Source organism: Scomber japonicus, chromosome 17 (genome assembly GCF_027409825.1).
Source record: "Scomber japonicus isolate fScoJap1 chromosome 17, fScoJap1.pri, whole genome shotgun sequence".
Classification (NCBI taxonomy): domain Eukaryota; kingdom Metazoa; phylum Chordata; class Actinopteri; order Scombriformes; family Scombridae; genus Scomber; species Scomber japonicus.
In genome coordinates, this window is record NC_070594.1 from 15,356,101 (window position 1) to 15,382,759 (window position 26,659).

General features: G+C 42.0%; 2 protein-coding genes across 2 annotated transcripts; both read right to left on the reverse strand.

Moving 5' to 3' along the window:
* Window positions 1-11,030: 11,030 nt before the first annotated feature.
* On the reverse strand, window positions 11,031-16,301 carry LOC128377539 (protein SOGA3-like). Its single transcript, XM_053337493.1, has 8 exons — window positions 15,564-16,301; window positions 14,313-14,537; window positions 13,782-13,940; window positions 13,623-13,691; window positions 12,652-12,921; window positions 12,196-12,573; window positions 11,292-11,954; window positions 11,031-11,141 (listed from the first exon to the last, which is right to left on the reverse strand). Exons 1-8 carry the CDS (start codon window positions 16,299-16,301, stop codon window positions 11,031-11,033), a joined length of 2,613 nt encoding a protein of 870 aa, XP_053193468.1.
* Window positions 16,302-20,237: 3,936 nt separating this feature from the next.
* On the reverse strand, window positions 20,238-26,347 carry elovl4b (ELOVL fatty acid elongase 4b). The gene is made up of 7 exons (XM_053337516.1): window positions 26,263-26,347; window positions 24,304-24,395; window positions 23,361-23,548; window positions 22,423-22,503; window positions 21,260-21,431; window positions 20,969-21,096; window positions 20,238-20,522 (listed from the first exon to the last, which is right to left on the reverse strand). The coding sequence occupies exons 2-7, from the start codon at window positions 24,368-24,370 to the stop codon at window positions 20,238-20,240; spliced, it is 921 nt and encodes a 306-aa protein (XP_053193491.1). The 5' UTR covers window positions 24,371-24,395; window positions 26,263-26,347.
* Between the last annotated feature and the right edge of the window lie 312 nt (window positions 26,348-26,659).

Below are 26,659 nucleotides of genomic sequence, written 5' to 3' on the forward strand. Positions count from 1 at the left end.
TGATTTTTGAAAAATTGCAATGAAAACCGCATATAGGAGCCAGGAATAGCTGTGGTGACAACTTATTTTATTTCACTACCTTGAGAAATCACTTTCCTTTCTTGAGATAACCATATAAATATTACATTTTTGCAACACAATGACTTCTATTATCTCAAGATACGATATTTTCATCATGTCAGCAGAGATGCTCTTTGGACTTGTCATAACAGGGAAAGCATAGATGCAACTAATCACAATAGCAATGGCTCAGTTGCTTTTCCTGTCACCATTTCATTAATTGCACCTGTATTCTTCCTGCTATGACATGTCAATATGTCTTCTGTAAAAATGGCGTATTCATAACATTGATTCTAGAGTGTCTCCTGGAATTAAATACCTGTACTTGCACACAGCTAATTTTGCTCTTCTTTTTGTAATAGAGGGAAGATTATATTTAAGTGTTGAACATCGCCCTTTTAGGTTCATATCTTTGGTGGCATCACAGGACACAAATGCACATGAGTGTCCCTGTATATCTAGGCTGATCTTGCACACACACACACACACACACTATAGTAACTCATTCATAAGTGCAGATCAGCACCCCTACCATGATCAAAGCCGTGAGAACAGCTTGTACCCAGATGTCATAAATAAGGCCAATACACGCAGAAGTACATACAGTTGGTATAGGACATCTTCATGAATGTGTTTGTGTAAAGATTGCTTTACAGTAGGACTGGCGCACAAAAGCACACGATAAGTTGTGTAATTCAGCTGAGATACTCCTAGAACTCTTCAGTGCTATGATGCAAAACTATATTTTGAGTGGGTGTCATAACTTAGCCCTCTGATGTCAGGGGAGTCATGGCCACAGTTCAGCTGTCTGCTCTTGTGTTCCCTTTCTTTCTTTCTCTGTCATCTGTCTGCCCTCGTGAATAGCCCGTCCAGTGGGGAACATGCTGTGCCAAGCTCTGCCATGCTGTGTCTGTCTGCAAAGACTGTCTACAGTCAGGGAAGCAGGGAAAAATAGTGGAGGCTGAAGGAACAGTAGGAGAAAGAATGTAATTTTTTCATCCAGTGGATGTCCTGTTTAACTATTAGGTCATGCAGGCACTAGCTTGCCAAGAGTTAGCAGGGGGCCTGATGAGGACATAGGGGAGATGGCCAACAAGACGCCTTGTTAAAATACCCTCATGCAGCCAAAGGAGGTGCCAACCTGTAAGATGGGCTCTCACTTACACACAGATGCACAGACTGAGAGTAGGGATATGCATGCAGCCAGAGGAGAGAGGGAAAAAATGATGTAATAGGCAAGCAGGTAGGGGAAAGGTAGTCTTGAAACCAGTTATAGTAGAAAAAAGGGGAATATTCTGACCCCATTCTATTTAAATGGCAAGGTCTGGTATTCTGAAGAACAATTCAAGTAAAAGTGAAAGGAACTGGTAGAGCTGATTGTAAGGTTTGTACCCTGAGGGGTAAATTAAATATATTTGTTTGTTAGTACATAATCGATGTAGGCAGAAATGGGAATAGATAAGATAAAAGAAAGAGAGATAGAGAAACAGAGAAGAACCAAAGCCCCCCCTCCTACTCTTTATTTATACCCCTAAAGACAGCGGGCTAAGATTTCTGGCACCAAAACACACGTCACGCTTGCTATTTCTGTCTGAGGTGCCACATAGCGCCGAGAGGTTGGGTGACATGGCTGAGGCATCATGGGGCCAAGGGACTTCCGTACACCCACGCAGCCCTTTACATGACATTTCACACTTTGGATACCTTTGTGAATGTGTGTGACTGTGTGGCAGAACATGCTAACAAGCACATAATTGTTTCTTAATGAGGAAAGTGTAAGATATCACAAGTATAAATTTTGTGATTTGAGTGTGTGTGTATGTTTGTGAATCGGAGAGTGTGTGAGTGTGTTTCTTCAACTTCTGAAGAGGAGGAGGTGTCAGGGAAGCCAGAGGTTGTTGATGCAGTCTTATGAGGCGCGAAACAGAGTGAGAAAAGTGATCCCTCATGGTACACAATCACTCTGTGCTGCATACCTGATATCCTAGTAACGTAACATAGCTGGTCTTGAACCAACACTGTGCAGCGTTAATGTATTTCACAGCATGCTTCAGAGAGTATAACCGTGACATATAGTACTTTCCATATAATTCAGCCTGTCATATATGAGACTCAAAGATTACCCTATTGTCATGTATCCTGCAGTTGCTCAGGTATTTTTGAACCAGCTGATGTGTTGAAGTTAGCGGACAGTTAGCTAATTTGCAGCGGCACCTAACATTGCTTGGGCTGGGACTTGAACTGCCATTGAAGTTGTATGCAGAGAGCAGCTGGTGTCAGATACCCATATGCTCATGGTGCAACACCCTGAAATATGATCCATCAATAATGGGACAATAGAATGCAACGATGCAATAGAAAAAGATGGAGCCCTTATGTCAAAGCACTGTCATATTTATTACCAAGAAAAAAAAAATACATTAAAGGCATATCATAGTCATTTGTCACAGCTGTTATTTGAACATCTTAAATATATTACTTTGACAATATTATACAGTAAAACACACTGTTGTTGACAGTTGCTGCTGGGGGGCACAGTTGCAACACAATCTACTCACACTGGTGGCTAGATTGAATTTGATTCAACCTGACAACCATGAGACTTGAACACAGGAGCATGCACCCTCAAACTAGGGCTGCATGCAAAATCTCATTATACAGGAAATCACCTGAAATTCAATACAAAACAGAGAGGAAAGTGGATAAGGGTAAAACTGCAACAAAGCAATATATCAATGTGTTGACCAAGTTTTGGCACAGAAGAAGCAAAAAGCAAACAAACACAGCAACACTGGAGAATGTTGTGGATGTGATTTTGAACATTACATCTAGATGACATGAAGCATTTTCTTAGCGACTCTCTTAAAGCACTTTGTTTAACTGAAAAGTCCTTACTATTTACACAGACAAAAGTTGTTGGGTGGGCTTTCAGAGGGGAGAAAGCATTACAGAAATGGAAAATGTATCACATAATGACAGTCTCAGTCTGAAGAGAATAAGAAATGTGAGGCCGGTGCTTTAGGGCGGGGCTTGGGGTTCTGGTCATTGGGCTAGGAGAGCGGGTCATAGGGCTTGGGGGTCGGTACATTGGGCCCGATGGCGTTGTGATCCTGGCAGTAGGGGTGCGGCTGGCCCATCTGGAAGGAGGTCGCTGGTTGGCTGGCCGTGCAGGACGAGAAAAGCTCTTCCTGAGGTTTGCTGGGGACAACTCAGATGGATGTGCCTGGAGAGAAACATTATAGGATGTGTGTCAGTGTTAATGTGTGCAACTGTTATTGAATCTACTTGTAATGAACTGCTAATCAAATGAGGAGCCAGAAAAACATACCTGCTGTAGATCCTGTCTATAAACTGTGCGTCCTGTTCTGGGACTGGAGCTGTACTCGTGTTGGATCTCCAGCATGTCCAGCAGCTCAATAAGTCCTTCATCCCTCCCTCTGCCACAACCTGGCAAATCCGACTCATCCACTATCCCACCCCTGTGGATCTTCTGAGCTCCAGATGAGGCACTTGAGACCCTGTAGTCCATTTTCGGCTCCACAAAATGGGAGGCAGGTTTCCTTACTCTCTCCCCCTGAGCCATTCCTCCGTCTCTATCAGCCAAACTGTTCGCCCTAGGTCTAATCCTTGGGCTCCCTGACACCTGTGATCTCCTCTGGGACTGTTGGGGACTATGGTAGGATCCTTTAGAACCACTGTAGCTACCTCTCAGATCCTTATGGTTCAGTCTACCAGAGTCTGATACTAACCCCCATTCTTGGCTGGGCTCTATCTCTGCTGTCAGCACGTCAGAATCTGCTTGGCATTTCTGGTTAGGCACGCGCACGGACGCCCTGCCTGTGATTGCAGTGGCTCCCAGAGCTCTGCGCTGACAGCTAGGGGTGGGGCACTTTGGCTCCGAGACCGGTCCCTGTTGGGTCACCACTCCTGATTCAGTGAGCAATTTGCCCTCATTTTCTTGTAACATGGCTCCAAACTTCCTGAGAACAGAGGGGCTGCCGCACTTCCTATCTCCGAGGATGCCTGGACTGAAGCACTTCCTGTCCAGACCAGGAGATTCAGAGGCTGTGATTGGAAGCTGTGAGTTTGAGCGTGAATGTACAGCAGGAGCATCCCTCTGTCCAAGAGGGGGTTTGGGTTTGTTGGGGGAATTCTCTCTGCGGGAGGAGCTCTTCATGTGAGAAACTTGGTTCTTTCTGTTTTCAGTCTCCTCAAAACTGCCCAAAAACTGCTCCTGACCAACCCTGCTGGGAAATCAAGATGATAACAAAAGAAATCAGGAACAATCTTAAATACACTCAACAGATGTCCTTCTATAAAATGCCTATGAACGTAGCTCAAGTACAAAGTCACTCACCTTTCATTTCCAGATCTTCTTTTGATCTCTTCCTGGTATACAGGGGCACCCTTGCTCACCTTGATTGTGTCACTGAAGTGCTAGGGGAGATGAGAAAACATATTAAAATAAGAATCCAACCTGCACCTATATTTGAAAGTTTTAAATTAGAGTGTGCTACTTCAGGATCACTGGCAAGGTTCCGTGTGATGTACCTTCTACCAAAAGTGACCCTCAACTGACGCTTCATCAATGCTTGATATAGCACTGCTAAAACTGTTTGGATATACTGTACTTTAATGTTGGCAGTGCACATGGCGTTTCATGTCCACTAGGAAAGTCTTGGCTTTATATTTGACTGCTCTGACAGGAGTTAAGAAAGTGTTCAGCAAGAGTCGGGAAAGAGTACAGTGAAAGTATGTGAAACTAACTCCTATCTGGTAACTTGTCTGTGTAAGCAGAAGGAACCAGCTTACTGTAATCAATATGTTCCTGACTGAACCCCGGCTTTAACTTATGTTATGTCCACCTTGCAAGTGTCCACCAACTGGATAAGGCAGGAAAAAAACAGTTTTTCTTCTGCTTACCACATGGCGAGCTCCATTGTTCTTCCGGCTCATTTGTTTCCCCTGGCCCAAATAATCCTGCAACAAATCTCCGATCTCCGTAACGTCGTCGGTGTGGCAATAACCATAGCCATTCTGATGACTCAAAGGGTAGCTATACCCATTGGGGCTATAGTTACAGCCGTTACTATAGTGGTGTGGCACTGTTATAGCTCCGGGGTGATTATTGCTGTGATGAGCAGGCATGAAAAGGCCATTGCCATGGCTGCACTCCAAGTCGCCAACGTTTTTCTGGTTGTCAGTGGTGATATCGCTTCCTCCTCTGCGGGCCTGAACTTCATTGTAGAGCTAAAGAATGAAAACAGAAGAAAACATTAATAATGTCCTGCTGACTTCCTGTTGAATGTCCCTCAGATATTGAACTTTAATTAGGTGTGTATCTACAGGACCCAACCACAAACTGTGTTTACACAACAACAAGTTTTATAATTATCACAAAATCATTGCACAACCTAACCTATATTTATGATCAGCACATGTTATTCCACTTTACACAAGCATCTGTTTCCAATTGCAACCTTCCTTTGGTATCTGTTTTCAAGCTCTGTGTTTGTGTTTGTGTGTGTGTGTGTGTGTGTGTGTGTGTGTGTGCGAGTGAGTGAGACAGACAGAGAGAGAAAGAGAAAGAGAGAGAGATTGTGTTAAGTGTGTCTGTCAGCACATAACAGTTCAGTTTCATTAGCTTGTTAACATTTGTTTGTATCACTGCTCCAACAAGGACACAAGGTTGAGTCTGTCTGTGTGCTGCCAACACTTTATTATGGCGCACACAGGGGCGCAACTACCTACTTTCTGAGGGGTATGCAGATACATTGCAGGCGCCCCCCCCCCCCCCCCCGCACCCCCGCCAGAATTTTTTTTTAATGGTTATGTAACCCAGCTGTAATTTCAGTCACTTTATGTTATTGTATCAGTATTATTTGTGTTTGTATTATTTGTATGATTTGAGTGAAATGCCCCTTTAAGGGTTAAGACGACATCACAGTCATGAGATTTACGATAGTGCCCCTAGTGAGCATCGCCAGCTCAGATGTGTGTCCTGATTCTTTCTCTCCATCCTCACACCTGAATGACATGAACTTTGTGTTAAGGAGGTTTCAAAAATACAGCAGTCAAACCACATGGACCTAACCCTAACCCTGTCCTTATTGGATATCAGTTACTGATTGGACGCTGCATCTGATCTGACTTATCAGATACATCAAAACAGCACTGTAGTGTTATATCAGAGTGAAGACATTAAACTCAAGTATATCACTCCCAAGTTCTATAATTTATCTGTTTTATGATTCACCATCTAGTTAAAAAAAAAGATAACTGTCTGAACAACAAAATAACCACAAACCAGTTCCTTTATTTTTCTTGTCATGATCTGTTATATTGTAAATACTGATCAGACAACAGTGACCTGTTGTTTTACTAGTAGTAGCTTTAGCTAACCTGAATGTTTACAAGCCTCCTCTTGATACACTGACATAACTTACCTACTGTCTTTCAACCACTTTGAAAAGCTTTTTTTCATCCCTGCAAAATCTTTCTCTTTCTCCCTCTTCCGTTTTCTGTTTTGTGCCCCCGAGAGCTTTATTTTCTGTCTCTCCATGTCATTAGGTCCCTGTCATCAAATGAAAACACTCCTGCTCTAGCGCGTGCTCGAGGGGGCGCGCACCGGCGCGCATAGTGTGGAGAGGCGCTCCGGTGCCTTCACCTCTCTCCCCGGGGGGGGAGGCGATTATCGGAGGGGCAGGGGAGGGAGGCGGAGGGGCGCCTAATCAGTGACGTGCCTCTGTTATTGATCATATCATTTACTACACATGCACAAACGCTGTTAAATACAGAAAATGCAGACTCGAAATAATTTTACCCCCATCGCTTTGGCGCCCCCTACATTGTGGCGCCCCTATGCGCCGCATATAGTGCATACCCACTTTTTGCGCCACTGGGCGCACATACACATTATGCCAATTAACACACACTCTTGGGGCTTTCAAGCAGTTCTTAACCTGGAAACAAAACTGTTAAGTAGCATATGTCCTCTTTGAATCAGTACTGACCACATTTGGATCATTGCTAAACGAAACTGTGCAATGAGGCTTGTTTATTCAGATGATCCAGATTAATTTCTCGACCTGCAGTTAAATGATCTGTCAAACTTCTGAGCACACAAAAACAATTAGATGGTGTTTGAACTAAACCTGTGCAGAATTTTGTGTATCAGAGTGAAAATTAAAACACTCAAAACCACTTTTCACTCATTAGTCAAAATCATATTTACTGCCCCAAACTATGCAAATTTAATTTCAGTTTAAGATGATGTATTTGAGAAGTCCTGTGTCCAAGGGTCTGACACAGAGTGCAACATTTTTATGCGAAACCTCACCTCTTCTATCTTTCTCTGAATGTCCTGCAGCTGATCCTCCCACTCCTGCATCTCTGAATCAAAGTTGTCCATCAGCTCCGGCCTCTCTTGCCCCCAGCCCCGACCACTGTGTTCCAGCCCACGCTCCAGATCAATGGCTGCCATGATGCAGGCCACTCAATACCCAAGGGCTTTTATAAATGGCAATTTCCCCTTTCTCCTGTTTCACTTTCCTGTCAGGAGGTCACAGTAGGGTTGCTGGCGAGGGACAGAAGGTTCAATGGCCTGGAAATGCAATAAAGACAAATACATGGGAGAGAGGAAAAAGAGGGTTGTTAATGATTTGTTTTACTTTACCAAATGAATCATGCCTTCAGCTTTTTTCCATCTCTCTTTTTGTATGTCATTAACCCCAAATATGGTTTTGAAATCGAATTTTTCTTAAACAGTTAAACTACTACTTTCACAACGCTGATCAACCTGTTCTTCAATAAAGGCAATAGAATTTACTAATGCATCAAAGGCAATGACTAAGACAAAGTAAAATGTGATTGCTTCAAAGACTTGTTATGTTGGACACTTTCTGCCCTTACAAAGGTCAGATATTTACAGCCCTCTCCTTTTGCATTCTTGTCCAAAATTTGCAGGCATGTAAGCCTACCTATGCAGCACGTGTGGACAAGAGTGTTTCATGACAGCATCAGTGTTTAGACTCTTGGTCACTTTGACCTCCAGCCTGCCTCTTGCACACCTCGCAACATGGCAAGAAGAAAATCTCAAGCATGCACTGGGGTGGCCATTTTCTTGGAACCTAACCCAGTGGTACACACGTGGCCTCTGTTCTGTGAGCCTGATGGAATGGCACTGTCTCTATCACCCTTATATCGTTAATCAACAAAACTTAGGCTATTAACTGCTTTATCTTGGCTTTGACTATAAAACTGAGAAACCTAATAATTGATGACTTACAGTAAAAGAGACTGATTATGTGCAATTCTTGTGGAGAATATTTAGGGTTTAGATGTGGAGTTATTAAACTTTTCTTAAACGGCTGCTCAAGTCTTTAAAAATTTGAAAGATTCTAAATTAAGGCTTTGTCGATACATGGATCGACAATTAAATGTCCTCTTCAAATTTCTGCTGTATGATATATAATAATTTCAAAACTGTCACTGAGATGTATCTCTGCCTGGTAAATGTAATCTAAAACTAGTTTTAATGGATAACTAGTCCAAATAGGAGCACTATTTGCCAAACTACTGCTGATAATAGTTGACCAGGCTTTGTTGTTGTTGCCATCATTGAATATGACAAGTATCCTGGTCGAAAGTGCCCGAATGTACCAGCCACTTCCCCCCCACCTGTGATGTAAGAGTAGAGTATTAATAATCTTGTAACTATGCATAGTAAACTGACTGCATGGCCTGTGGCATGGGAGCCAGGAGAGTGGATGTGTCAGTCGGAAAGAAAACCAAAAAAAGTATTACATCCTAAACAAGACCCCAAATAAAGAAGTCAATTAATAAGTGAGATTAAAGTAAAATAACGGTTTTTTAAAAAAAATTACCAACAGTAAAAGCAGGCAACTTCATGTTTGTCATTCATGCTCTTAACTGTAGTAATATGTTGAGCCTTTGTACTATGAATTTAAATTTAATAAAAAAACATTACAGCTGCCTCGACAATTATCAAATGCCCTTACCTTATTTTACGTTAAAAATTGTCACTACCCTCCAGTAAATCCTCAGCCTGGTCTAGTTCCTGTGCGCTCTGCGCTCTCCAATGGATCCACTCCCCTCGTCGCCAAATTGTGAAGTCCCTCTCTCCGGTGCTTCCCCTCTCGGTTTTCCACCGCTGTGTTACGTAAAACCCCGCGGACTGGATTTAAAGTGCACTCTCTCCGATAGTCATGCCTCAGTGTCGAGGTTAAGCGATGGGCAAAAGGGTAAACAACTTTCTGTTCCAGCCGGGGTACCCAGCCTTTATACCGTCCTCCTGTGTTTACGTGAGCACGACATCGGAGCTGGGATCAAATATCATAATGTCAAATTTATTCCAGCATTTGAAGTCTCCATGGGACAACTGTCGTCACCAGCATCCTGGCTATAATTATTGGGGCTCACGGAGAGAGGGAAAGTGTTTACATTGCTATTTCAGCTGCAGCAACCTCTTGACCAATGGGCTTCTCTGTTGCTACTCCGCTTTAGGATGCTTGGGCAGATTTTGTCTTGTGACCAACCCCTGTTGCAAATCGTTTTTTCCAAGGGATGCCAAATGGGTGTGGGTGACACAGTGAGTAATAATGTGTCACAGTCAATAATATCTTTATTAATGATAGTCAAGACAAAGAGACTTTTTATAGTCAAAGCCAAGAGACTGTTTTGCAATATTTTAAGTCATTCTTTACAATCTTTCAGTGGTAAATGTAACATAGTCTTTGTCATTTGATTTATTATAAGTTTTTTTCGCTGCAAATTCAACAAATATTACTGAGTACAATCAACATAGGTGTCAGATATTTTATGTTGCAAACTGTGCAAATGAGAAAAATCCTGGTATAACCTGTGACTGTGTTCTTGACTCATTCTTCTGCAGTGACATCTGAAGACAGTTGCTACTATTCAATCTGCCACACCATCAATTACTAATGGCTGGCTCTAATCAGGGGCCCTCATGGGCGCCTGGACACGATCTGACATTTGGCACTCAACATGATCATCAGAATTCCTTCCAGTTTGAAGCCCCTGGATCAACACAGTCATTCCTCCACCTGTTGTGTTTCCTAATACATGACAAGCACAGCCATTCAGGAGTTAAGGAGAGAGACAAAAACAAACTTTATCCTTACTTTACCTTAAGGCAGCAACAGCAGGATGATACATCAAGTGTCATTCTGAAAAACAAAGAAGAGGTAACTGCTGAAAGAAAATATATTTAGTATTGAGGTTAAACCAGGACATAAAGGTGATTCATATCTCCTCCACTAAACTACTGTGACCTTAAAGTTCAAGCAAGCAATGTTAAACCTATGACCTCCAGTTCATGTAAGTCTGTGTTCACACTGTGGCCTGTCTTGTTCACGTCTGATTAATTTTTTCATTTATTGTATTGAGCTATTTCTACAGTGTGTGTGTGACCACATAATATCAACTCAAAGGTCCACATACTAGCTTTCACCAACATCTCATAGTCATCATAAGGAGCAACAGGAGCTGACCCAGTTTCCCCCTGTTTACAGTCTTTATGCTAAACTGAGCTAAACTAGTCTAGTCAGCTCTAGGCAGCTCATGACACTTTTTAGGAGCTGGGGCAATATCAGCTACAGTAATAATAATAACAGGTAACATCAACAAGCCTAAGCACTTATTTCTTTTATGCATAGGGTAATCATCTTCATAGCTCTGTGCTGTTACTCACCTTCTTCGGGTACTCATGTGGACAGTAAGGTGTTATGGATAATGGATAATGTAGACTCCAGTGTTGAACCTAGCCACACATCCTTAAATGTGACTGTGGCCTTGGCAAGTGCTGACCTTTTCCTGTGCTTTGGATAACCTTGGCAACAAATGATGCGGGTGATCAAAACAAACAAAAAAAATCAAATCACACAAAAAACAAAAACAGGGGTGATGTAAATTAAGGGAAGCGTACATCACAGAACAAAAAAAAGGGTAAAAAGAAAGACTAGTTTAAAGATGGTGGCATAAGAGAGGGATGAGAACAACACAAGTATGAGGATGAGAAGGATGATGGGCTGAAACATCTGGGTGGAGGAAGAGTGAAGTGACAATGAGGAACAAGAGGTTGTTTAAGTGAGAAAAAGGAAGAAACAGAATCGTCATTAACCAGTTTCAGACATTTCATGTGCCATAATCCAACTTTACTCATACGGTGTACATTTAGACTCTCTCACCGACAGCGGCTCCTCTGCTTCTCTGTCCTCTGGCCGTGGCACTTCAAGTTTGTCTATGAAGGCCTGTAGTTCTTTTCGGAAGGCTTTCATCTGGGCGTTAATGCGATACAGCAGCTCATGTTCCCTGATCCTGCCCCCATCCTCCTCTCCACCCTCCTCCCCTCCTATCCCGAACATTAGGTCCCCGTTGGTCACGAAGACCCTTGCCTCTGAGATGATGGTGGCCGTGTCTGCAATCAGCCGGTCGATGGTCCGAACCAGCCTTTCCGCTTCAACGCGTATGTCAATCATTTGCTGCCTTTCGCGCATGGTGCACCGCCCACCAGGCAGGAAGCGGGCCAATGCAGAAGAGGCGGCACCCTCAGGACCAGTGGGAGTGTAGAGGCCCCTTGTAGGTGTCAGGCACCGGCTGCTGCCATTATTGTTTCTGACCTCATCTGAGTCACTTTCTCCGCCTACAGGACCCTCACGTTTGCGGTGTGGCGGGAGCAAGCGGGATGAGGTGGAGTCCTCGTCGCTCTCACGCCGACCACTTGTTGCACCACCAGTGTCACTCTCTGCATCGCTGTCTCTTGGACTGGGTCGCAGAGAAAGGTGGGAGGCCAGGTCATAGCGCTGCATGTTGGAGAGGAGCACGCGGTTCTCGTACTGCAGCTGCATGACCTGAAGGGAAAAACAGAGGTGGTAGTCGTGTGATAGAGCATAGCTATAGACTTTTAGTTTGTTTTTCTAACCTGATCAAATTTCTACAAAAAGAGACACGATTAGAAAAAGACTTTTATATGGGCCCTAACAAAGTACTTTTTATTTGGTGACTACAGCAAAAAGTACAGAAACAAATATTTTATCAGTTCATAATAAAATGATCAAATTAGAGTCAACATAGCCAATCAACCCTTCATACCTTGCCACTTAGGTCATTAATCTGTAGCCTTGCTGTCTTCAGCTCCTCCTGCAGCGCCTCTGCCTTTGCTCCATCTATCCCTGAACCTCCTCCTCCTCCTCCATGCCTGGCACCTCCCTCATGCGTGCCAGCTTTGAACCGTAACTTGTTCAGCTCTGCAGTCACCCTCTGGTTCTGTTCCTCAGCGTCAGCTAGGTTCCTCCTCAGGAGCTCTGCCTCATCCTCCACCAGCTGCAGCTGCTGCCTGAGCTCCGTAAGATCATCTCCAAGGCCTCGCCCTGCTCCCGGCCCGCCCATGGCTCCACACCCAGAGCTTCCCGCCCCCTCTCCTTCACCACGAAGGTCGTCAAGCTCAGCCCTCAGGCCTCGGTTCTCCACCTGTGGGAAAGAGGGGAACCCGCTTGTTAATCTCATAACTTCCACTCAATAACTCCACGTTGAATTGTCTGCTCTTACCTCCAACTCAACAATTTTCCTTCCCAAGATGTTGGCCTCTTCCTCCACCAGACGGAGCCGCAGCTTCAGTTCTGACTCGCGGGTGGTGGGTGGCCCCCCAGCCTCTCCTTTAGGATGGGTGCTGTCCAGCTCGCCATAGAAGGAGCGGTACTTCTGCAGCTCTTGCTCCAGACGGTCCTTCTCTTTGTCAATCTTGGCCGTCTTCTTCCTCATAAGTACGGCTTCCTCTTTGATGAAAGCTAACTGGCACTTAAGGTCCTCATTGTCCTCCTGAAGCAGAGAGGAGAGAACACAGACCGTATTGTACCGCACATGCAAGTAGAAATGGTTAAAACTTAATCCTAGAGTTAAGAAGGTTGGCAATCAGATGTAAAGATGGAAGAACATAAGATTAAAGTGCAGAGAAGATTTATGCCAGTCTTTCTAAGCCAAAACATCTTTCATTGGACCAAGAGGATATTTGACACTAAGTCTTAAGTAATTGCTGAAGCTCTGCAAACCCAGATTTCTTTCTCTTATCAAATGATTGGAACATTTGCTTTGGCGTGTTACATCTGAGAGGAAAAAGCAGTGTTTGACTTGGAAACACAAACCTGCAGAATCTATTTTATTAATAAGCTGTATTGATGTTGGAATGAATTATGGAATAAGGGAAAAAGATCATTGTTCAATGCTGAGATCACACACTATGGGAAATACTTCCTGATGATTCTTTTTGTTACTTTGTTGCAATGCAACTGTTATTGCAAGGCAAGAAAAAAAAGAATGACAGGCAGTGATTACAGTATTTATAATGATGTTATTATTAACCTCGAAAGACCATTGAGGAGGAGTCCTCATTTACACCAACACAATGAAACACAAAATAATATCAGGCAAAGAAAAAAAAAGAAAGAAAAAAAAGAAAATATCAGGAAAAATGAAAAATGAATAAATACAGTTAAACAGTCAGGATACGGTGTACATCTCACCTCAGTAGGAGTCTGTGCTGCTTTCTTGTCTGTCTTTTGGATGTCCTTGCTTCCTCTTCTCTTTTGAGACTATTGGAGGACAGTGAATTATAGAATGATCAAATGTATGACCACCACGCTGCCAGCAGGTGTGTATGATAGTGATATGTGTGTGCTTACCTCTTTGGCTTTGTCTAGTTCATTTTGCAGAGCTTGTTTGGTCACTTCCACCTCTATAAGCTTCTGTCTCAGCTTTTCATTCTCGTCCTCTGTCTTGGAGCGTTTCTCCTCTACCTTCTCCAGCTCGTGGTGCAGCCTCACAGAGACATCCTTCGCTACCTGCAGTGGTTGTTTTGTGATTTAATTGAAAACTACACTTGTGAAACTAAGTTTAGTTTATACAATGATAAAACTTTATAATATATATTGCCAAATGAAAACCTTAAACACCAATTTTTGTTTTATTTACACCTTTTTTAAAGTTTTATGAGAAAGATCAAGACAAAATAGTTCATACAACCAATAAAGTAAATAACTGTCAAGCTGAGTGCATAGCATATATCTTATATTTTGGATGGAATTCTTTGTGGCATCAACTGTAGTGCTTAACATACAATCATTACACACATTAATCACAACATCCGTTTGGCAGAGTAATCCCGATATCCTGCAAACTGCACCCAGACAGACACATCCCCCTCCCATCTGTACCTTCAGGTCCTGCTCCAGACTCCTGAGCAGCTCCTCATCGATCTCCCCGGTCTGGGCGTAGCGCAGCCTCTTCCTCTCAGCCTTCCTCAAGCGATACTGCAGGATTCGGCAGTTCTTGTTGGCTCTCTCTAGCTCACGCCTCATTTCCTGCAGCTGACAAGTGTCTTCTTCGTAGAACGTGTCTCGCATCTCATCCATCTCGGTCCTCATCTCTTCAATCTCACACTGGTGGAAAGTTTATTGTAAGTGCCACAATAACTATATGTTGGTTAACCCTTACATACTGTTCATATTCTGACTCATAATTAGTCTCTACACCAATTCACATTCATAAATTCCCCCATCGGTCATTAATAAATGTTTGATTGATCCTTAATGAAGCTGTCAAGAGTAAAATGAAAGACATTCACAGTCACTATTTTATGGTCTAGTAGAACATTTTATAGAATATGAAGGATACAGCATATTTAAATGTTGATTTTTAATTGTTTTTATTCAATTCAGGTTAAATTTGTACATTTGCATATAGAAAAATGTGTATCAGCTGCACAGAAATATAATTTTGTATATTCTGGATCACATTAGGAAAAGTCCAGCTAGTGAAAAATGTGTATAAGGTGTTTTTACAGCTCTAAATATAAAAATGGTCAGATTTGACCCTGAATAGCATGTAAGGGTTAAAATAATAACCATGAGTGAATAATCTGTCATCTTTTGGGTATAGAATTTGACTTTTGACTCCATAGATGGAGTAATGGATGTTTTGGACATGAGCCAAATACAGTCAACTTCAGGCAAGCAAACGATTTTATGTGATGTGAATTTAAAATTTTTTGACATGCCATTAAGACAACATTTACTGCAGCAACCAACATGGCACATGCATCTAATGCAAATCCAAGCTGCTGACTCCCGGTTGTCCCTCTGAACAAATGATATTATTGATCATAGCAGATCAATACTATTATGATCAATAGGCAATTAATTATCTGTAGCCAGTGTAATTTCCCTTTAGGTCTCAGGTTTATGTTCTTGGTGAAGAATTCTTGGAGGATGCCCAATACACAAATCAATTCATGTTTACTTGGCTATGTTTACATGGTGAAGGGACCATTTTGATTCATCTGATAAAAAACAAACAACCCAAATGTCGACTGGTGACGAGGTTGTATTTTCATCTCCACATAGTTAAAGCTGATGATGGAGCACTAGCAGTCCACATAAAAACGAATATGTGGCAAAGTGGCAAACCTTGAGATCTTCGTTTTCCTCCAGCAGTCTCTCCATCTCGTCTTCGAAGGCCTGGTCCTGCTGCTGTGTCACGGACCCCGCCTCTGTAGCCTCTGCAGCCGGCTCCGGCTCTCCGTGAGCGGCCTCCTCTCCTCCACCGTTGCCGTCTGCTTTGCTATGCATCTTCACCCCGCTTCTCTTCAGTCTCTTCTGCAGATGGAAGTGGATCAGTTCAGCTTGTAAGCATCCTCCTCTCCACAAACCCAACCCGAGGCCCGCTGTGCATCCCGCAGATGGGTCGCTTCTCTCCCTGCGGCTGCCTCCCTCTCCGGGTTTCCTCCCTTTCTCTTTCACCGAAAAGGCAGACGAGGTTTTACGCTGGTTGGAGTCACCTTGGAGGCAGGGCAGACGTAGAGTGGAGCGACGGGACGGCGCTGAATCTATCAGATCTCTTCCAACAGCATCCGCCCTGTTTGGTTTGACGAGATCAGCTTCAGCACCATCCGGGTGAACAGCTGCACCGGCGTGGCTCTCGGGCTCCCTCTCCCTTCCGTCAGCGGACCTCACCCCGATGCTTTTACTCCTTTTACTCCTTCCTGCAGAGAGTGGAGACTTGGACCTGGCCGGGTGTCTGGGAGCTGCCCCTTCCTGGGCTCTAGCCGGCGAGGGAGCCCGGTGCTGCCTCCTCCCTGCGCTATTGTCTGCAGCCGATGACGATGGTGATGGAGGAACTGCAGCGCCACTCGTGGCAGGCTTCATTCTCTGCTGCACTGACATAAACTCCAAACATATTTACAGTGTTTCATCCTTGACAAGAGAGGGCAAAAATCATTTAATTACACAACTTAGTCATAGTTCCAACTATGTTGCAACACTGAGAAAATTATAAAGTTTTAACTTGATCCAGGATGGAAATCCACAAGATGCCGCTTTTCTCAAATTCTTTAAAGTGCTCACCTTCTCATTCTGAACCAACTTTACAAGTGAAGTGAAGGATTACTTCTTTTTTCAGGTACCATTACAGACAGACTTTAGCCTACTGATCCCAAAGACCTTAACAAAGTTAAACCAAATGCCACATTATATTAATCCTTACCGCAGAGTACTGCTGGGAGGCGCTGAGGGCACCACCAGGCACTGCAGGGGCACGGACCATATGACGTGATCATGTACGTCAAATCAGGAAGCAACCACCCTTCCACATGGTCGTTTCACCACAGTGGCCCTCAAACTGTTTTACACCAAGGATCCCTGAACTGACTCAAACTAAACCACGAACCCCGGTTTGATAAGGCCTTGTCCCGGAGCCCCTCATCTGATAAGATTTGTTGCTTAAAGATGATTTTATGTTACTTACCCCTTCATCTCGGTCCACACTTTGAGAACTATTGTATTATAAGATCCCACTTTACTTAATTTAACTATATATTAACACTCTGCCAAAGCAGGTGTCAAACGTTGAGCTTCAAGTTGAAACTGCATGTAAGAAAAATTAGTTTTTAAAGTAACCTCTTAAAATTGCATTGCTTGTTATTGACAATAAATACTCAATAACATTAGAAATGACAATGCTTTTAGTGTTTACAGAGTTAAATGTAGGGCTGTTACCCTCCAAAAATAGTTTGTAATTAATGTGTTGTAGATATATTTAGGAATATGCACATTGCAGGCTCAAGCTAAACTGAACTAATACTAGCTTTTAATTTAAGCCTTAGAATTATGTAGGCCTACATATTGTATAATACATTATGTAATAGTGCGGATGTCACCTTATGGCCCTTCTCATCGCAGGTCATATTGTGATTTAGTGGGACATACACTAGGCCTATTACTTAACACATCTGCAACTAATGAGACCACCAGAAACCATTTGCCACATAGTGAACCTTATGGCCCTGTGAGGGTCTGAGGCCCTGGGTCAGTTGTATGCTTGCACAGTTCTTGATCCAGACTTTAATATATAATTCATGCATGCACAGACAGTATGTTTCACCCAGTTTAAAAACAAAAACTGCACTATATTGCCCCTTACCTTATCTGCCCAGGAATGTAATGGCTAAATTCAGGCTCACCAGCAGAGGGCGCTGTCTACACATAACTCAGCACAAGCTCTGAACGCAATCTGTCCAACACAGACGGGGCGTAAAACGCTGACTGTTTCCACTCTCTTAGGCTAGAATGAGCTCCTTAGTCATATAATTGCTAATGAGATGAGTGAGTGACAGGTCGGGTTTGCAAGGCTTAACCCCTGCAAACTGACCCTTCACCCTCCAACAGACTGGCCCTTTAAGAAGACAGGGTGAGTAAATCGCCAGTATACCACAAATTACAGGCCTGTACATTCGTGCAACATTATCAATGGCAGGTTAAGAGTAATGAATTTGAGAACTAGCAGTTTGATTTTTGCACAAATTGTTTCCATGGATGTTGCATATGGAAGTGTTTATTTAAAGTTTGGCATCAAAGTGTAGCCATTTATTAATTATTCTGACACAAATGGCTTTGCTCAAGATCCACAGTACTTGCGTACATACAGGTGTGTGTATGTGCATTCCTGTGGCAGCAGGATTGCAGGTTATAGTGACCTGCGCTAAATGCCTTTGGTAGAAAAGCTGAAGCCCTTCAGCAATCCTCTTAGTCCCTTGGCTTAGATCCCTCTGTGTCCCCAAGGAGGACAAATACACCTTCTCACACTCATCTCATCGAATGTACCATTCACATCTACACCCTTAGACCTCTTTACACCTCCACCCTGATGGCACAAGTGCAAAGAGACAGGTGGTGGGGCCCCAGGATAAGGTGGAGAGTAAAGTAGTGCATGTACAATAGGATAGAGAGAGGAAGATGTGGAGGAGAAAATGTTGAATATGCTGAAAGCATTTGCTATCTGGCCTGATGATGTCTGCACTTGGAAAACAGGAAGAGGATAGTAGATGAATAATTTAATGGATGCCATTAGTGAATCTACAATGTGGAGTAAGAATAATGGGTTAATGGTATGCTTTTCACAAGCTAATTAAGAAATGGATGGCAAGTGTGTGAAATAAAAGTGGATGAGGAATGGGGTAAAGTCCTGGAATCAGTCAGGGTATTAGGTTGCACTGCACCAGTATCACTTGAGTTTCTCTCATAAAAAGTCATCAGTTTACTTATATTATACACAAAGTGAACATCTTTTTTTCCTCCTCTCCTTTCTAAAGCCAAATGTTAACTAATCCATACAGTTTGAGAGTTACAGTGGAGACCTGATGGCAGATTAGTAAAGGCTTCTCTTCTAGTGACCTGCTTTCCTAGGTACCTCATGGAGTGACGTTGAAGTAAGCTCTTTTGGAGCTAAAGCCAATTTACCCCCAAAAGATTAGGGCAGATCTGTCTGGACAGGCCAAAGACACACAGCCTACCTCTGCCTTACTCGCACACACCTACAAGAGCCCTTTCCATCCTGCAGATCCTGGGATGAAAAAGACAGATGAAGGAAGTAGGGGAATGAGTCGAGAGAGGAAACAGGAAGGTGGGGGATAGGGAGGCTTCAGTATGAGATTAAGTTCCTGATGGATAACATCTTGAACCTGTACTCAGTCCTATGGATCCATACACAAAACCAGACACACACATAAGCTTATGGGTGCTGACACTGTCTTTATTTCAATTATATGTGCAGCAACAAGCTGTGTCGGTTTCATTAATAAGACAATGAAATTATCGTTTGTTTCCTTAAAAAAAGCTCTTTTCAGGATGAATTTCCCTTCAGTCCTACGTGGCAGTGAGACAATATTGAGCTGAATTTCAATCTCTTATTCTTGCACCTCGGCTACATTGCACAGCAAAAAGAAATAAATCATGAGGACCCACAAAAAAATATGTAATGTAACAAAGATACCCACAAATTTGCATAAATACTAAAAGGACCTACTGTCCCCACCCACCCCGAGTGTTTAAAACCAAGTTTTGAATTCACAATAAACACAAATGAAATAGCAGTTGATTTTGTAAATGCAGCACAGATACATCAGTGAGACAGCAAAGACATGTTAAGTCCATGATAAGTTTGAGTGGTAGATGGTGTAGATGAATAAAGAGCCTTTGTAATCAGAGTAGTCAAATACAGTAGATGGCAGATATGAGAACTTTGTAATGCGTTTTTTTTTCTTCATTTTTCTAAACTTCTTTCAACTCTATGTATTCGTAAACAAAACAAATCCCCAAAAAGCCTTTGGTATAAACCTTTTCATGTTCTTTTGTTGTAATAGTTAAATTCATTAAAATATTTTAAAGCACTAGAAAATAAATTAGCATATTAAAGACTATTTAAGCTCTCAAAATAAAACAATACTGAAATCCAGTGTAAAAAAGTTGGAGGTGAATTTTGGTTGATAAGTTAGTGGATGCTGAGCAGTTTGTAGGCCCTAACATTTTGGTCGTATTATGGTCCAAAACAGTTGGACAGAATAGCACAGAGCCTACATCATCAACATTTGGATTTGTTCGATAAAAAAACTGTAATAGAGACAACAAACAACCCTCTTCCTGTCAAAACCAGAACCCATTACAGACACAAACACACACTGCAATTCTTTGCAGGGATGGTTGTCTGGTTTGAACTTCTCTTTATTCTTTCCCTCCCCTCCCTCCTTCTCTGGCCCTTAAAATAACTGTTTTCTCTCCATTTATCACCAAGCAAGCCCCTCTCCCTCTTTACTCCCTTTTCGCTCTTCCTTTCTTTTGCCTCTTTCCGTTATCCTCCACTTCCTCCTCCACTTTGCTGTGACCGTTAGTTACCATCGTGGTGCCGTTTGTGATGGGCTTGCCTCCCTTACTTGAGGAGGAAGGCTTGCCTCGGTAAGCGTGGTAGTAGAAGTTGGCGAATAAGATGATGAAGGTGACAGCATAACCGATCAGAGCCCACTGCATCCAGCAGGGGAACTGGCAGCCTGTGTAGAGGGAGTGGCCAGCGTGGCCAATGGTCACGTGGAACTGGATCTGTTGAACACATAAAATTCATGCACACGGTTATATGATTAAAAGTAAAAGCAAATCTGAAACATAACATCTGAAAAGGAGCAAAATGATCTAAACAAAAACACATTATTCCCTACATACACAGATCTATTATGTCAATATGACAATTAGTAACACATTTATAGGATAACAGCTCTTGAATAGAACATTGGAATGGACAGACTTTAATGCCATAACAAAATTTTAGTATTTCATTTCCTCTTTTCTGGTGTCTCAGATGTCTCACAGACCAGTTTATTGGCAATGACGGCAAGATTATGTCATAACAAGTAGCGTCTGTGCGTCATTCTAGGGATTTCCATATATCTGCTAACTTAAACATCTGCTGGAAAATAAAACTTTTCATTACAACTTCTTTGCAAATTTTCAAGAATTATTCAAAAATTAAACCATGAAGTGATTCCCACCATCTGAATAATGGTGAGGTATTTCTTCCACCAGAGGTACTTCTGCATGTGAGGTCCCAAGGCGGCCAGGCCATAGTAACCATACATGAGGACGTGGATGGAAGAGTTGATGGTTGCACCAAAGAAAGCTGCGGATAGATAACATGGTCACATTTCGGTCATGCCACCAATAAAGGTCAGTGCTTTTAAATCTTAAGTGAGAAGATCAATGTGATAAATTGCATACAGCAGTATTGCAGTATGTCAACACATCCTCTGAGCAGCCTTTTACCCTCCCAGCCTTTTACTCACATTGTCCACCGGGGACCCACTTGATGCCAATCCACCAGAGGATGAACATGGTGCAGTGGTGGTAGACATGGAGGAAGCTGACCTGGTTGAATTTCTTCCTCAGGATGAAAAAGACTGTATCCAGGAATTCCACTCCTTTGGAAATGTAGTACCACCAAAGAGCAGACGCTATCTGAAAACATGAAATGAGGCAGAGTCAATTATACTGCTTCACTGCTATGGTGCGTAGGCATCGACACCACTGTGAGTGAGAGCATCTTTGGCATGATTATTAGATTTAATTATTACAAACTCAATACATACAGTTAAATAATATCATAATACAGATGGATGATGGATCATAGTATACTCAGCATTTAGAGTACAAATATAGTAACAAATGTTTATATCATATTTTTTTAGAGTAACTGTATTATATACAGTCCCCATTTATAGTGAGTATATGACTAAATTAAATAAATGCCTTGCCTGAAAGCCATAATTCATTTGTACTCTGTTGTGCAGATGTCTTATACAGTAAGTAAGGATAGAATGACACTTTATTGATCCCAGAGTTGAAATTCAGACTTCAACCATAAAATTAAGTGGAGGGATTTGGAAACAAAACACATCACCTATCTCTCCCTGTGCGTTTTCCTATCTACCTCATTCTTCCCTGTCTGTTGCACACATGGACAAATGTATAGTACACACGGTTGCTCTCTAAGCCATGGTGCTCTGGCATCTCTTATCCCTTACTAATGCCATCATGAAAGAGCAAGTAGGTGGACATGAGGGGGGGGCGGAGTTTAAGGGTGGTGAGAGCAATTACTCCAGCCTCTCTGAGAGCAGGCCACACCCTCTTTGTCCTGAAATCACTATAGATATAAACTTTTATCTCTCAATCCTCTATTTCTTCCGTCCTCTAACTCTAGACAGCACTGAAATACAAATGCGACAAAAATAGAACAATAGTGATCTTGATGCCAACATTAGGATTACAGCATCCTTCCACCTGGTAGACCTGGATAAAATCCACTACTTGATATGCAGTTAGTGATGATTGAGACATTAAATTAATTCTACTTTTTTCAAGAGGCATTTAGTAAGCATGCACAGAGGTGTGTGTATCTGTTTACATGCATGTATGTTGCAAACGTGTTTATGTGTTGATGGAAACTCACCCTGACTTCGTTGACATCATTCGAGTAGTTGACAGGCTGACAGAGGTAGCTGTACCCGGCTGCTCTAGAGGCTATTAGGAGCTGGTGGTAAGAAACAAACCATAGTCAGAGAGAGACTGGCAGGAAAATAGTTGAAAAAAGCTATAGCAAAGGATCAAACAAGGAAGGTGTAAACAATACAGGATCCTGGCAACACTGACAAGACAGCAGGACTAAACAAAATGTATTTCAGGTAAAATATCTGAGTTCTATTTAAGAATTGTCTGTGCCCTCCAGGATAAGAGATCATTACTGGAATCCATCTTCTGCTTTGTATAATCTGCTGCAGGCTCCTTCATTTTGAGTGAATATATCAAAAAGTCTGTGTTTGGGTTTCTACATTTATCTGTTTTAAAATAATGAAAAAGATGCATAAGCCACTCTCTGACTCTCTCACTTAAATGTCATATTACAGAGGCTAAATTGTAAGTAAGTGATGCCATTCACTCTAATTTTTTCTACAGGCTGCTTATTGTCCCTTCTGAATAAACAAGTGCATTCTGTGAGTCTTGCTGCAAACATGCAACATGCCAAAAGCAGAAAAAAACAGCTGGAATTGCAAAAGACTGAATGTGAGCTCTCTGCTACAACAGAGAAACTGAAGTGAAGGCAGCTTGGCGTGTTGTTACCTTAATGTTCATGTACATAAACAAGCCTGTACATAAACTACTAGACCTGCAATCCGTTTTAAGATTCTCCATTGTAATGTATTCATCAAAATTTAGTAACACTAGTGTTAGGAGTAAGATCTTGTGGTTTTATTGCCAAATCATTCCTTTATAGCCCTGAAAAAACTATAAGTCTGTGTGGCCATTTCTGCAAGTTGCACACATTACTGTCCAATGATACACAAAGTAATCTCTGTGTCCTTCCAGGATTGAGTCTACATTGGCACTGACCTCTTTGGCGATGTAAAAGTTGAGGACCACCATGCTGAAATTGTAGACTATGAGGGTCTTCCTGAGTGTATAGGGCTGGCGGTCCTGCATGTATCTAGGCCCTGCCCACAGGAAGAGCAGGTACAGGCAGCTGATGGCCAGAGTGGGCAAGGCAGATGACATCATTGGCCAGCTCTCCACCCTCTTGTCTGTAGGAAAATAGGTTCAAGTCAGTGGTGGGAGAGCTTGCAGAGACAAATGGCAAAGCCACATACTGTGCAGAAGCATGACAACTAAAGATTTCAACATATTGTAGCATTTGGGCAAAAAGGTTAAGTACAAGGAAAATTGTTAGCTAACAATATTCAATTGCTTTTTTTTTTTACCTTGTAGCTTTTTATGGCTATATTTTCATGGGTAATGATGACAATGTACTCACTAGTCTCACTACATAAACACAGGGACAGTATACAAGATATCACTATATAAGCAACAAATCAGGTTTTAGCTCCAATTTTGACCATATTATATAAACCAAGTAATGGTTCAAACATAATTTATCACACAAACTAGCTGTTGTCTTTCCTGGTTCAGCTTTGACCCATAGATATGTTCTCATGCCATTTTCCAATGCAATAATGTTTGTATCACAAAGGCAATTTCAAAAAGATGGATTTAAACAATATGGTCAAAATTAGTATGAAACTCCTTATCTTTACTGTTGCAATGACATTATAAAGATTAATCAAGTGGCATTGTCACTTTCCAGTTTTTCAACATTTTAGCTTGAGTAACATATATTCCATTATTATTATTTTATTATAACATCACACAATGATAAAAAAAACTACATTATTAAACTACAGTTAAAAAAATACTCAGCTGCCAGTGATGCGATATTATCTACTGTAGCAGCAGCACAACTCTTTTGTGGTTTAGAAAATGATGAAAAATCCCAGCTTACCTGCTATAGTAAGGCTCCATTTGTAAAATTCTACACTGTCATTCACCAAATGTGTTACAACCTCCATGGCTCTGCCTTTGGTCTTGTTTATACTGCAGCAGGGAGAGGGAGAGAGAAGCAAGAAAGTCAGAGTCACTGAGAGCCACCCATATTAAATTACAGGCCTAACGTATCCTATCAGTGTAACTAGAAGCATGAGGAGCACCACTGTGGAATCATTTTGTGCTCACAGTATGTGTGATTTTCTACAAATACTCTTGTTTGCAATCATGATGTACATCTATAGAAGTTTAAACCGCACCCAAGAGTGAAAATTTGTCACCCTGTACATATAAAACAGGCTTCTCAATGTGTTACCTGCTAATTATGTTATTCAGTCCATAATAAATGCATGGATCACATTTTTCTGCCATTATAGCCTTTCCACCATTGCTGTAAACATCAAAAATGAGCACAATAGGCCTCTCCTCACTTTCCCTCATCGGAGACAGTATGGTAACATTAGCACCACGTCATGCTAATGCACTTTCCATTGATTCTTATGATTGCTGATCAGTCACAGTAGTTTGAGGTAATTGTAGGAAATAGGCTAGATGATATTGGGTTTTGCAATTGCTCTTTCTCTGTTCCTGACACTCTTTTCTCTCTATCCGTATCTTTTCTCTCTATCTTATCAGTCTGTTGGTAGGTGTACAATGCATACAAACCATAATGTGCAGAACTTAAATGAAGAAGAGGATAGATAGATAGATAGATAGATAGATAGATAGATAGATAGACAAATAAACAAATAGATAGATAGATTGACAAATGGGTTTAATAATTCCTTTATTAACCTGCTTAACTTAAAACTTTTTCTATGAACCTTCTCTACATTTAATGAACACAAATTAAAAGACTAAAATAATGAAAATGCAGTTGTCAAAGAAGTAGCAAATCAAGAGACATGCTACATTCAATTGACTCTTATTAAACAGTGTTGCATAACAATCAGCTCTTGTCCATCTGACAGCAGGTGTGCTTTCATTAATCTATAATTAATCCGATGCGTCAGATCAGCTGCCCTCTAAATAAGTTATTTATCTTTTCAGTAACTACTCTCCACCAATGAGTGTCTAATGATAGTAAAATGTGTAGTATTTTCAGTGCAATATTGCAGATAGGAGTGAAGACTAGATATTCTGCAGAAAGGAAGCTTTTTTTCCCGCAGGGCTTTATATAAAAACACACCCACAGTTTAGTTGTAGTGGGCCGCGCTGGGAAATGAGATAGAGCGGGTTAACCGGGTTTGTGCGCACACAAAAAGACTGGGGCGCATGTGTCAGCAGGTTTCGCTCGGACCGCTCAAGAGGCTTAAATTCAATTGATCAACGAGCTTAGATGTAAGTACAAATGCCCAACGACCCACAAGCCCGTTTGATGGTTATCTGCCTGCCTGTGCTGTGGCACACTAAAATAAGCCTTGTTCACAGGGAAAATGTGATAAATAACAGCACTGGTGTCATATTCCAATAACAATTCTGTGGTACAGAATATACACTATCTCACTTACTTACTCACATGCTGCTTAATTTAGTTTTTTTTTTAAGTCTAAGTCATCCACAGCCAATAAAATTACAATTCCGTTTTTGTATAAGGATTACTCTAAATAAAATAGGAGTTTTGCCCAGGCTCACTGTAACAGGTGGGTGGCTGATAGGAGTTAAGAGAGGAAGAGATTAGACTCTTAACTCTGAAAATGGCATGAAAAGTGTCTCCCTCGTCCCACTTAGGGACTGATTTGTCGGGGACAAAGGGTAGGACTCTTCTCCAGCACGAATTCCAAATTAACCCCTGAAAAAAAGGCTCACAACTTGGAAGTGAGCAAGCTTTTAAAAGTCAATGCAGAAAAAGGCGTTTTGCATGTACACAAGTAAATTACTACAACACAAAAAGACACACAAAGACGCAGTTACTCACGTCCTCGATATTTAAGAGCGTGTAATGACATCCGGTGCAATTTGATGCGCCAACTCCTTTCAATGACGGCTGCTCTCTGCTCCTGCCGTTGCTCCTAATCAGTTTCTACAGCGCTCCGCTTACACTTCGACATTAAACAGCAATTTGGCAAGAAACTAGACAAGGCAAGTGAAAAGCTATGACTAAGATAGGCCAATTATGCATTCGCTCTGCTCAGTCGCATCATCTTCTCGCAATCTCCTGGACGCCGAGGAGCCAGATGGCATTGCGCATGCGGGTAGTCGCTCTCGTGTCTCGTGTTTGTGCGTGTGTGTGCGTGCGCGCGCGCGGGTGTGTGTGTCAGTTTGTACTAGTATGGCTGTCGTTGTGAGAATCAATTTTTAAGAAAGTCAGGGCA